We start from the raw sequence: 13,466 nt of genomic DNA, 5'->3' as shown, positions 1-13,466 counted from the left end.
AAAAACCATATTCTCTCTGCCAGAGTTATTCAAAATGTTTCAGAAAACTAAGGATTTATATAGAATGTACAGGAAGGAAAAAAAATTCCTTAAGGAATTTTACAAATGAGGCTATGTCATTTTTAAAATTCTGTTAGTCTCTTCCTATTTATCTGAAAGAACGCTGTAGTCTTTCATTTCAGAGTTGATCATTCACTTTACTTATTACATGCCAGTTACTGTCCTAAACATTAAATTTTCTTAATTAATTCCATGAGGTAGACACCCCCATTTTACAGACAGTGAAGCTAATGTTTAGAGGTTAAATAACTTGCACAAGGTCATAAAGCAAAGAGGTGTCAGAAGTAGAATTCAAACTCAGATCTCGTGGGCTCCAGTCAATTGTCTTCCTATTACACCAAGAATATCTAAGGACTATATCCACTTTTCACTATCTCTAGGTGGAAATTTTAGTACTTTTGTTTTATACGACCTGTAGAAGAAACAAAATTATAAGAGGAAAAAATTATACAATTTTAACCTCCCATAACTTTTAACCCTAAACTTACAATCTTAATATTTGCTTATTCTATCAGCTCATGCACACATTCTGTGCTACAAACCTGTGTAAAGTTTACTTCATTAACATCTGCCTTACATAGGTATCACTATGATGTTATTACTTGGTGAAGGATATGTGGATTTGCTTATGTAAAGATTTTATTCTTAAAGTTTAAAACTGCTAATCCCATGATACTACTCAAGGTATTAAACAGAATTCCTTCACTAGTAGAACCTCGTGGAGTTGTTGGGTGTTTTTCCACTGTTGTTGGTGATATATGTGGAAATGGGAATCTTTTTTTCCCCAGGCAATATACAATCTTAGATTTGCTTTTATTAAGGATTTCTGATCCACAGAGAAAAACAAAAAATACACACAATGGTTACACACAAGGGAAACTTTTTTTAAAATCTAGTATGGAGGAAGGAGGTTTGGAGAAACATATTCTGGTCCATTCATCTTTCACTTTCATTGAGAATAACGATTAAAACACAAGTATAAAAATAAGTCAGATCTGTGCTATGGGCAGTTAAAGGAGGCCAAAGAAAAAGAAATAATTGCACTCCTCTAATGAGGAGAAGTTTTCAGGAAAGTGTTCATCAATGGGAAAATGCCAGCCACACTTTCTATTCAGTCGGAGCCACAGATATTAGATATTAGAGTTATTATCTGTGGCCACTGCTTTCTGAAATACATCATGGTGCTCTAGCAATTACGAACAGGTACTTCCTATACTGAAAGTTATTCCCAGGACCAGATGGCTTCACTGGCGAATTCTACCAAACATTTAAAAAAGAATTAATGCCAATCCTCCTTGAACTCTTCCAAAAAACTGAGGAAGAGGAAACACTTCCAAACTCATTTTATGAAGCCAGCATTACTCTGATACCAAAGCCAGATAAGGACACGATGAGAAAAGAAAACTATAGACCAATATCCTCGATGAATACAGAGGCAAAAATTCTCAACAGAATATCAGCAAACCAAATTCAACCAAATTCTACTGGTCTATAGAAAACTATAAATCAATATCCTCAATGAATACAGAGGCAAAAATTCTCAACAGAATATTAGCAAACCAAATTCAATATTAGCAAACCAAATTCAAATACAACATGACCAAGTGGGATTTATCCTTGGGATGCCAGGGTGATTCAACATATACAAATCAATAAATATGATACACCACATCAATAGAATAAAAGATAAAAATCATACGATCATCTCGACAGATGAAGATAAGCATCTGACAAAATATGACATCCTTTCATGATAAAAACCCTCAACAAATTGAAGGAACATACCTCAGCATGATAAAGGCCATATACGACAACAGCTAACATTATACTCAACAGTGAAAAATTGAAAGCTTCTCTTCTTGAACAGCAACAAGACAAGAATGCCCACACTCTCATCATCCTTATTCAGCATAATACTGGAAGTCCTAGCTAGAGTAATTAGGCAAAACAAAGAAATAAAAGGCATCCAAATTGGAAAGGAATATGTAAAATTGTCTTTATTTGCAAATGGTATGATCTTAAATATAGAAAACCCTAAAGACTCAACCAAAAAACTATTGGAAACTAATCAATGAATTCACTAAAGTTGCAGGATATAAGATCAACATACAAAAATCAGTTGTGCCTCTATACATTAACAACAAAATATCTGAAAAAGAAACAAAATTATCCCATTCACATTGGCATCAAAAGCAATAAAGTACTTAGGAATAAATTTAACCAAGTGAAAGATCTGTACAATGAAAACTACCAGACTTTAATGGAAGAAATTGAAGAAAACGCAAACAAATGGAAAGATATCCTACATTTATGGATCAGAAGATTAATACTGTTAAAATATCCATACTACCCAAAGCCATCTACAGATTCAACACAATCCATGTCAAAATTCCAATGGCGTTTTTCACAGAACTAGAAAGAAGAATCCTAAAATTTGTATGGAAACACAAAAGACCAAAAATAGCCAAAGCAATCATGAGAAAGAAGAACAAAGCCAGAGGTGTCACACTTCCTGATTTCAAACTATACTACTGATACAAAACTATAGTAATTAAAACAGTATAAAAACAGACACATAGACCAGTGGAACAGAATAGAGAGCTCAGAAATAAACCCCTGCATCTACAGTCAACTATTATGAGACAAGGGAGCCAAGAACACTCAATGGGGGAGAGGATAATCTCTTCAACAAATCCTGTTGAGAAAACTGGATAACCACAGTGAAAAAATGAAATTGAACCCTTATCTTACACCACTCACAAAAATGAACTCGAAATGGATTTAAAAGGCTTAAACATAAGGCCCGATACTGCAAAATCCTAGAAGAAAACACAGGAAGGAAGCTCCTTGATATTGGTCTTGGCAATGATCTTTTTAGATGACACCAAAAGCACAAGCAACAAAAGCAAAAATCAACAAGTGGGACGACATCAAACTAAAAAGCTCCTGCATAGCAAAAGAAGCAATAAAAATAAATAAATAAAAAGGCAACCTACCAAATGCGAGAAAATATTTACAAACCCTAAGTCAGATAGGGGGTTAATATCCAAAATGTTAAGTAAATATATATAAAGAACTCATACAATTCAATGACAACAACAACAACCCAATTAGAAAATGGGGAGAGGAACTAAACAGACAGTTTTCCAAAGAAGACATCCAAATGACCAACATGTACATGAAACGATGCTAAACATTACTAATCATCAGGGAAATGCAAATCAAAACCACAATGAGATATTACCTCGCATCTGCTGGAATGACTATTATCAAGAAGACAAGGGATAAGGGTTGGCAAGGATGTGGAAAGAAGGGAATCCTTGTGCACTGTCGGTGGGAATGAAAATTGGTTCAGCCACTATGGAAAACAGTATTAAGGTTCCTCAAAAAATTAAAAATAGAACTACCAGACCATCCAGCAATTCCACTCCCGGGTATATAACGGAAAGAAATAAAAACAGGATACTGAAGAGATAAATGCATTCCCACATTCACTGCAGCTTTATTTACAATAACCAAGATATGAAAACAATGTAAGTGACCACTAACAGATGAATGGATAAAGATGATGTGGTACACATATACTAACAATGGAATATTATTCAGCCGTGACAAAGAAGGAAATCCTGCCATTTGCAACAACATGGATAAACCTTGAAGGCATTATGCTAAGTGAGTTAAGTCAGACAAAGAAGGACTAATGCATGTTACTTATATGTGGAATCTGAAAAAGTCAAACTTGTAAAAACAGCGAGTTGAAGGGTATTACCAGGGGCTGGGAGATGGGGGTGGGGGCAGGGAGTTGGGAAGACGGTGTTTAACGGTACAAACTTGCAACCAGTAGTTAAATAAGTCCTAGAAATCTAATGCACAGCACAGCGATTAAACACTACAATACTGCATCACATACTTCAGAGTTGCTAAGACACTATATCTTAATTCCCACCAGAAAAAGAAATGATAACTATGTGACGTGATAGAAGCGTTAGCTAAGGCTACTGTGATAATCCTATCACAATAAATAAATATATCAAATCAACAGACTGTACACCTTAAACTTACACAATGCTATGTCAATTATATCTAAATAAAAATAGTGTCAGCTCTTAGCTTTAAACTAGAAGTGTATTTCTAAATTAATGACTTTCAGGAAAAAACAAGGTATTTACTACACATACATAATATTTTCAAGTCTGATCCATCAAAATGCCATTATATTTACTTTGGAACTTCCTATGACTCTTGAAACAGTGCTTTTTGAGGGGTAACAGTCACCTTAATCCAAAACACCTGAGGGTGGCTACATCTGAGGAAAGCACTATATTACTGTAGACCTTAGAAAAGAATCATCATCTAGTGTTTTTATAATGGGAATCATAAAATTATCTCTAACTCAGTGGAAAAAATCCTGAAGGAATAAATTAACTACTTTTCACAGTTCTTTAAATGCTTTTAGGAAATTTTAAGAGATCAACAAGCTAAATACATGATCACAGCTACTAACCAAAGGGATATTTATTTTCTATGATGCAACACTCTGGCCACAATATACAACTTCACAAAAAAGGGGACTGAAAGCCAGAAAGACCTAAGCTCAGCTCCTGGTCTAGCCTAACTTACAGGTCAAGGTCTCCCAGACCTCAGTTTCTTGTGGAATTAATGAAGTTACTCATTCAATGTTGGCTGAATGCCTACTATGTGCCAAACACTGTGTGAGCAGTGGAAGTTTGCTATTTGTTATTTGTTTTGAGTAAATAAAAACATGGTCCTTGCCCTTGCAAAACTCCTAATCTTGTCAAGAGAAAAAGAGACACAACATAACTAGGATGAACACTGTTATGCAGGGGCAAACCAGAAAAGGCTGCAGAGAAGACAAACAGTTCAGCTGAGACTCGAAGAATGAACATGAGTTGCTTAGATGGGGACTATGGTTATTCCTCAAGGAAGAACAGACTATGCAAAGACAGGAAGACAGCAAAGAAGAAGAAGAGAGAGGTTTAATGCAGATGATGCACAGACAGAGCATCAAGGAGATAAACTTCAAGCCTTATTGCCACACTAGGGAATTTGCCCTTCCACCTTCAAGGAAAGGTTAGGTTCCTTCAACACTAAGATTCAGGAAACTGGCTGTATGCCCAACCAGATGAATCCAATTTGTCCACCATTTCATCGAAAGTTGTTAGTCTTTTAAAGCAAAAAAGCTCTGATGCTGACATTATGAAATCTAAAAGAACTCACTTAACTGATAAATTTATCAGTTAAACTGAAAATTTAGGACTAGCAGTAGATTTCTATTGTTTTGATTACAGTAGTAAAATATTCCAAAAGCAAGATATATGACAAATGATATACTTCTGTTCTTTATCAAATACAAACCCTGTAAACCCACGTGTGAAAATTATAAATAGGTATTAAATTTACATGCCCCCCAAAACAGTTTTTCATACTTTGTTCAAATTAAGCTTTACTCTCTTCACTCTGAATATCAATTAACTATAGAAGTACCTAAAGAGAATATAAAGTCCCATTTACCTGTGTTCTGCAGGTACAGGGGGCGGCCAAACAGCAGGATCTCTAAATGGTTCATCTTGACAGGACACAGGGAAATCTGGGGGCTTGTCGATTTTAAAACTTTCCAAAGTGCTGACAATACTTTTAACTTGTTCATATTCTTCCAATAATTCCTGCCGAACCTTAAAAAAATAGCCTTTATGCTATAAAATATTTATATAAATTGCAAATAACAAATTGCTATAGAATGCTAGTTTTCTTAATGTCTTTCAAAGTATGCAAAATGAGTAATTAAAACATAGTTAATAAAAACAACTATTTAAAGTTACATAGGAGGCCAGGAATTGGTTTGAAGACATACGTGTAATATATATCTTTTCTTAGTGCAAGTCGTTATATATCTTTCATGAAGAAATTCTTTCTACCAAAGAATGTGATGACCATTAAGACAATTTAAAACAAGCAACTAAGTTAATAAGAAGTTAACCATTCCCAGAAATCTATAATGTTATGCTAAATACTTTTAATATATTTGTAAATAGCTTCCTCAAAAATTGTCAGCCAAAATGCTGATAGGAAATCAGCATCTCTTATCCCCAATATCACAAAATACGAAATGCCTGTCGTGAGCATCTGAAAGCCTGAAGTGGTGTAATATTGATACTAAGACTTACCCATTTCCAATTTAAATTCTGCCTCACCAAAGTCTGAATTCTTTTCGCCTTGTTTAAAATCTTTCAAGTCCTGGCTAAAGTTTATTTTGAGCTCAAAGGCAAGATTTTTCCCATATTTAAAAAACTTCACTGAGCACCAACTATGTGGAAATTCTCATGTTTTCAAACTTTGAGCCCAAACTAATTTTCAAAGGCAAGCAGATAATAGATTGAAAATTACATTTATAAATTAATTTTAACAATTTTAATTTTCTTAACCAGAAAGCACACTTTACTATAAAGCAGAGCATAAGAAACTTGCCCTTAAACTTTATCTCAAATAATATATAGAAAGGAACATATAAAGGAGTCACAGAACCAAAGAAAAATCTAAATTCAACTAATATATGCAATTATATGCTACACTTAGAGAAATGAAATTTCAGAACCTAATGGAAAGAAACATAGTAGAAGCACCAGAACAGAAGTGGTCACTATTTAACACAATTAAGAACAGGTCAAAAATATTTCCATGCTAGATTAATAAACAACTCTTGCCTGGGGCTAGGATGCAGGATAGAACACAACTAAAAATTTCAACTTGAGTTAAAGCGAGTGTATTGTTCTCACTCAACATAATTTGGTTAACACTTAAGTTGGAAAATAAGCCAAATTTACCCTGAAAACTTAGTAAAACATCAATTTCTGACCAGTGGAAAACTTAAAAGAAACACTTGAAAGGCATTAGCACATAAATGAAACTTCAAAGAAATGCCTGACTTTGTACTTTTAATTTTAAAAGGATTTTAAGTTTTAAGAGTAAGTGGGGAAATTCTAATTCAAGTTTTTATTAACTGTAATATTATATAACCAAGTTGTATAGTCAAGAGGCACAGCAAATATATTAGTGTTTTTTATTAGATTACTGACTCCTTTGTATTTGTAAGGAGTCTTTCAAAAGAAGAGGAAATCTTCTTAAAGGAAAAGTTTTATGAAATGCGTCAAAATTACATGTAAAATGAAAGGGGAAAAGGCAAGTAGAAATACCTTATTTCAAGAATTTGTAATCACACAAAATTAGTCAACTGATCAGGAAAAAGAATTAAAAGTAGATTCAATTTGAATTAAATATCTTCAAAATATGTCTCATACAATATACTATCGAAAGTATATAAAATATTAACTGGGAAAGACAGAAAATTATTCAGAGTACATTTTAAATATATTTCAGTATTCAGACAAATAAGAGCTATTTACAAAATCTCAAACTAATTTTCTAACTCTTATCTTTCAAGTATAACAGACCACTGCCCTCATTCACTGAATACTTGAACATGATCTTACCTGCTGCCATTTGCCTTTGACAGCTGGGTCTCTGATTGACTGGCAATGTCTCTGAATCTGCTGTATCACCCCCTGGTAATATACCATTGATGAGTCATAATTTCCAAGAAGTGCATATTCTCTTCCTTTCTTTGCATTGTCACAAATCTCAGCCAAATTCATCTTTCGGAGACCTAAACATAAAATATGACTTTTTATTAAGTTTTCAGTACTGACTTTAAAGCATTTCTTATTATGATTTAAAAGATCTGCTTAAAACTACTTTGAAAGTCAAAATGGTTCTCTTATTCTTTGAGGTTATCTGAATGCATCTTATAATACTGAACAAAATTCCCAATTTTGGAAATACAAAGGAGATCACAAAAGAACACACAAAAAGATAATAAGGAGACAAATTACACAGCTCTGAACTATCGATTTATGTTACAGGTACATAAATTAGACACTAGTTCTCCTTGCTCATTTATAATTACTATAAGCTGCAATAATAGTAAAGATGAACTTGCTTTATTTTAGTCAACTTATTCTTGACAATGTAAAAATAAATATATGAATATCTCACATTTTCCAATGACATCAATTAAAACTGCAGAAACTATTTCTCACTAAAACTATTTGGCCCCAAGAACAAAAAGTTAAGGAACTTTTTGACTTAAGGAACACATTTTAAAAGAACAGCCTATAGTTGTCCATGCATCGTTTATATACATTTAATTGTTCCATACAATTTAAATCTAAGCAAAAACCTGTGAATTAAACTACCTGAGCTCTTTTTGCTCCTCATCTTGTAATCTTCTATGACCTTGTCATTTGTAGCTTTTTGTCTGTGCAAATAACTATCGTTAATCTTTCCCCTTCTATAAGATGCTAGGAAAAAATATCATCTGAACCTCTGGTTTCCACCAAAGCCCTCCAGCCCAGTAATTCTGGCTTTTCTTCCAGGCTTCTCTAAAGTCTCCCAAGATCATCCAAGGCTTCTAAGCAAAGTTGCTTTCCACCAAAAACTACAAAGAGTAGGAAGTCCAGAGATACAGGAGAATGACATCTTGGGAAAGGGTCCAAATTGACCTACTCTTATTTCCTGGAACAGTAAACCAATGAATACACTTGGTAGAGAAAAATCAAAATATTTCTCCATGCCTTCCTGAGGGAATTAAATTTTGACGTGGGTAGCTTGGCTCTTCCTCTCTACTTCTTATCTATTCTTAAGGGGCTCAAAAACTCTTCCTCAAAATTAACCGCCTCTAGTTCTAGTCATTTCAGCTGACTCCAGTACCTTTTTGAGAATAAAACTGTTTCCTTTATGTGTTTTGGCATATTATTTGCCCCTTCTCCAGGCATAGGTTCCTTGAAGGCAGCATCTATGTTACTTGAGAATCACACTGCAGCAAATAGTACACTACTTTTTTACACAGTAAGAAATTTCAACATTCAGTAGATCTACCCACAGAAAATAGGACAACCACGGAAAGCCTCCTCTTCAAATTAGAACAATTCTTCAAATTAGTCATTGTGAGACAAAAGCATTAATTCTGCTAATATGTACAGGCACACAAATATGCAGACTGAAAATATCTCGATGTAAAGCAGGGGTCAGCAAACTTTTTCTGGAAAGGGCCAGAGAGTATATATTTTTAGCTTTGAGGGGCAATGGGCAAAATCGAGGATATTATGTAAGTACTTATATAATGAGACAAAAATGTCCACAATTTTTATTGACAAAATTCAAAATATTATAGTAGTAATAGTTGAGTACAACTTTTTGCAAAACAGGTCTACTAATAAGAATGGAACTCTTCTGTAGGGGGATATTTCCTGTAGTTCGGATTCAAAGTTACTGTTCCCTATCATCAAAATCAATTGCAAATGTTCATATGTTAATGCTGCTCTTTAATAAGACTTACGCATTTCATGTTTAAAAGTATCTTTTTACCCAGATAGGTACTGTCACATAATGATATCAAATCACAAGCATATGATTTCATCCAGCATAGTCACTGTTTGGAAAGCATTTAAAGATTTTATTCTTCTCTTGATATGTCTTTTAGCATGTCATTACATTGCATGTTAATCACTTCCAATTGAAGGGTAAGTGGAAGTATCTCAATTACACAGTTAAATGGATTTCATAATATGGAAATTTCCTTTGCACTTGCATCAAAGTAGTTTGAGCTCAAAAAAATATACTGAAAATCTGGGTGGGAATGGAGATCTCACGTCTTTGCTTTAACTTTTGACAGCAAGGAAAGCTATATAAAATAGCTTGGTATTACTTGTGATTCAAACATTAGTTGGCATTGAAATAACTTTTAGTTTTGCATATAAGCACTGTTTGGTCCTGTAATTTTCAGTTGATTCATAAAGAAACATTATCAAGTCTGAAGCCAAACTGATTTCCAAAGCCATTCAGTGTTCAGTAATAGTGGGTGAGAGCAGTTCCTCTCATTCAGAAAAACTTCAAATCAGCCCTTAGCTCAAACGATTACAATAGAACTTTACCACTACAAGCCACCAAACTGCTGTGTGGTAGGGGCAAGTCTATTTCTGACAAAAATTCATGGAACTGACAATGGCTAAGTCCTCAAGAGCAACACTCGAGTCTTAAGACACTAATGGTTCCTTACTACATGAGAGATTCAATTATTCTCTGCAAAACACCTGCTGATAAAAAAAAAAAACAGTGAAGGGCTTCCCTGGTGGCACAGTGGTTAAGAATCCACCTGCCAATGCAGGGGACACGGGTTCGAGCCCTGGTCCAGGAAGATCCCACATGGCACAGACCAACTAAGCCTGTGCGCCACAACTACTGAGCCTGCGCTCTAGAGCCCACGAGCCACAACTACTGAGCCAGCGTGCTGCAACTACTGAAGCCCATGAACCTACAGCCCGTGCGCCGCAACGAAGAGTAGCCCCTGCTCGCCGCAACTAGAGAAAGCCCATGCGCAGCAACGAAGACCCAACACAGCCAAAAATAAATAAAATAAAAAATAAATAAATTTTTAAAAAACAGTGAAGAGCCAACAACTTTAACCATGCTACATTTCCACAGCTTTGTAAATTTGTTCACCTAAGCCTTTTTCTGTTCTACACATATTTTCGGCCACCCCGAGTTTCAACACGTCTTAACAGATTCTACTTCAGGTTGTACAGAATTCGTGTTTTCTCAACTTCTTATAAGTATTCCTGTCTGTAGCTATTCCACAAACACTATTCATTACATGTAATTTTTCAGTAACTTCAAACTCAGCATTGACTTCTCGAACAAACACTTAAGCTGTTTTGGTAACATCTGTCAATTCATCAAGAGCCAAGGAAAACCACTCAGAATCATTTGCCTTTTTTTTTTTAATTGATTATTGATGTCCTCAACTCTTCTAGCAACTGTTCTCACCAGAAGGCTAATAGTCACAAGCAAGTTTATTTTCTCCAGACACATTTCTTTGGCTGCTACAATCAAACAAGATTTACTTAAATTACCATCGGTAAATGACTTCCTTGTTTGGCCAACAAATGAGACACTCAGAAACTTACTCTGGGTGCAGCCTGATTTTCGTTTTTTAATTTTGTGAAGAAATTCTGCTTAAAAAGATATTCCTTTTTGGGCTTCCCTGGTGGCGCAGTGCGGTTGAGAATCTGCCTGCCAATGCAGGGGACACGGGTTCGAGCCCTGGTCTGGGAAGATCCCACATGCCGCAGAGCAACTGGGCCCGTGAGCCACAACTACTGAGCCTGAGCGTCTGGAGCCTCTGCTCCGCAGCAGGCGAGGTCGCGATAGTGAGAGGCCCACGCACCGCGATGAAGAGTGGCCCCCACTCGCCGCAACTGGAGAAAGCCCTCACACAGAAACGAAGACCCAACACAGCCAAAAATAAAACATAATAAATAAATAATAAATAAAAATTAAAAAAAAAAAAAGATATTCCTTTTTAAGTTTTCTAAGTTTTCTAACCACTGCTTTCCTATGAATTGGGAATACCATGACGAGTGATTAGTCTGGTAATGTCAGTGTAAATTGTATGTCTTTAGCACAGCTATAGTGTCATTGCATAATAATCACAATGCTTTGTCATTTAGTTCAATATTCTACACTCCACTGTGCTTTAAAAGCATAAATATGTCAAGTCCATTTTTCTCATCTTTTCTTGTTTTGACATGATGGGAATCCGCTGACAATAAATGAAGTAAAATGTCACAGTACAGTGATATGCAGGGCACATGAAACACTGTGATTATAGTGCACACCAAGCAGCAATGCAAAGCAATGAGAACATCACAAAGTCTCTACTCCAACTACTGAACTCTGCACAAAAGTAGCCATAAACAATATGTAAACAAATGAGTGTGGTTGTGTTCCAATAAAACTTTATTTACAGACACCGATATCTGAATTTCATTTATTTTCATGTCACAGAACACTGTTCTTCTTTTGACTTCTTTAACCATTAAAAAAAAATGAAAATAACATTCTTAGTTCATGGGCCATACAAAAATAAGGAGCAGACTGAATTTGGCCCCCAGACTATAGTTTGCCAACTCCTGCTTTCAGCCTGTCTTAAGAATCTAGGAAAATAAACACATACTAACCCAAAAGAAGTAGAAGGAAGAACATAATAAGGTTAAGAGCAAAAATCAATAAAATAGAACAGAAAAAAAAAAAAAGAAATTTCTATGTAGCCAAAAGCTGGTTCTTTGGAAAGATCATTAAAAATGATTAAACCTCTAGTATTACTGACCAAGAAAGGGAGAGAGAAAACACAGATTACCAAAATCAGAAATGATGAAGGGGTTATCACTACAAACTTTAGAGCTATTAAAAGGCAAAAGAGGGCTTAATGAAATGGACAAATTCTATGAAAGTCACAACATACCAAAGCTATTTCTCAAGAAGAAACAGAGTAATTAATCTGAATAGTCCTCTGTCAATCAATGAAATTCAATTTGTAATTTAAAATCTTTCCACCAAAAAACAGAACAAACAAAAAAACCCAAAACACTCCAAATCCAAAAGGTTTCACAAGTGAATTCTCTCAAGTACTCAGGGAAAAAATAAACCAATTCCAAACAAACTCTCTCAGAAAAAGGAAGAGGTGGAAAAACCTCCAACTCATATTTTAAGGCCAGCTTTACCCTGATACCAAAACCAGACCTTATAAGAAAAGAAATTTACCTACCAGTATCCCTCAGGAACACGGATACAAAAATATTTAAATTTTAGCTAATCAAATCCAGTATATAAAAAGGATAACACATTATGACCAAGTGGGGTTTATACCAAAAATTCAAGGTGGTTTCTATTAAAAAACCAATCAATATAATTTTAAGAGACTAGAAATGAAACATATGATCATCTGAGTAGATGCAGAAAAAGTACTGGACAAAATTCAACACCATTAAGGTAAGAGCTCTCAGCAAACTGACAATAGAACTTCCTCAACCTAGTAAAGAGGATCTATGAAATACCTGCAGCTAACGTCACATTTACTGTGAAAAAACTGAATGCTCTCTCCCAAGATCAAGAAAGAACAAGGCCAGTGTATTTCCTCCCACCCCTTCTATTCAACGTTAGAACTAGAGGTTCTAACCAGTGCAACTAGCCAAGAAAAAAATAAAAGGGATAAAGATTAGAAAAGAAGAAGTAAAACTGCTTTTATTCACATACAACATAATTGTTAATGGAGAAAATCCTAGGGAATCTATAATAACTACTAGAACTACTAAGTTAGTTTTGTAAAGCTTCAGGATACAAGGTCAATATTCAAAAATCAATTGTATTTCTATATATTAACAATAAACAATTGAAAACTAAAATCAAAACAATGAAATCATTCAAAAATATTAAATATTTAAGGGATAAATTTAACAAAACATATGCAAGATCTGGACACTGAGAAAGTAAAG

At 34.7% G+C, this 13,466-nt stretch overlaps 1 protein-coding gene and 1 long non-coding RNA gene across 12 annotated transcripts in view; one reads left to right on the top strand and one right to left on the bottom strand.

The window, feature by feature from the left end:
• LOC309647882 overlaps window positions 1-13,466 on the top strand; it is a 655,782-nt gene that overhangs the window by 497,594 nt on the left and 144,722 nt on the right. The window lies entirely within an intron of this gene.
• Window positions 1-13,466, bottom strand: part of KATNAL1 (katanin catalytic subunit A1 like 1) — a 209,466-nt gene that overhangs the window by 164,244 nt on the left and 31,756 nt on the right. For 10 of the 11 annotated variants that reach the window (XR_014256318.1, XR_014256319.1, XM_082435678.1 and 7 more), the window contains 2 exons: window positions 7,569-7,741; window positions 5,593-5,753 (listed from right to left, as the gene is read on the bottom strand). Coding sequence is in view for 9 of the 11 variants with exons in the window: in XM_082435673.1 (XP_082291799.1) it covers window positions 5,593-5,753; window positions 7,569-7,741 (334 nt within the window). In the remaining 2 variants the exon portion in view is untranslated. Of the gene's footprint in view, window positions 1-5,592; window positions 5,754-7,568; window positions 7,742-8,330; window positions 10,389-13,466 lie in introns of those variants that run through there. The other variant, XM_082435676.1, reaches the window with a different exon arrangement.

Source organism: Balaenoptera physalus (assembly GCF_965194825.1).
Source record: "Balaenoptera physalus genome assembly, chromosome: 18".
In the NCBI taxonomy this organism is placed as follows: domain Eukaryota; kingdom Metazoa; phylum Chordata; class Mammalia; order Artiodactyla; family Balaenopteridae; genus Balaenoptera; species Balaenoptera physalus.
Note: the sequence above shows the minus strand (reverse complement) of the source record. Positions and strands in the feature narration are given on the sequence as shown.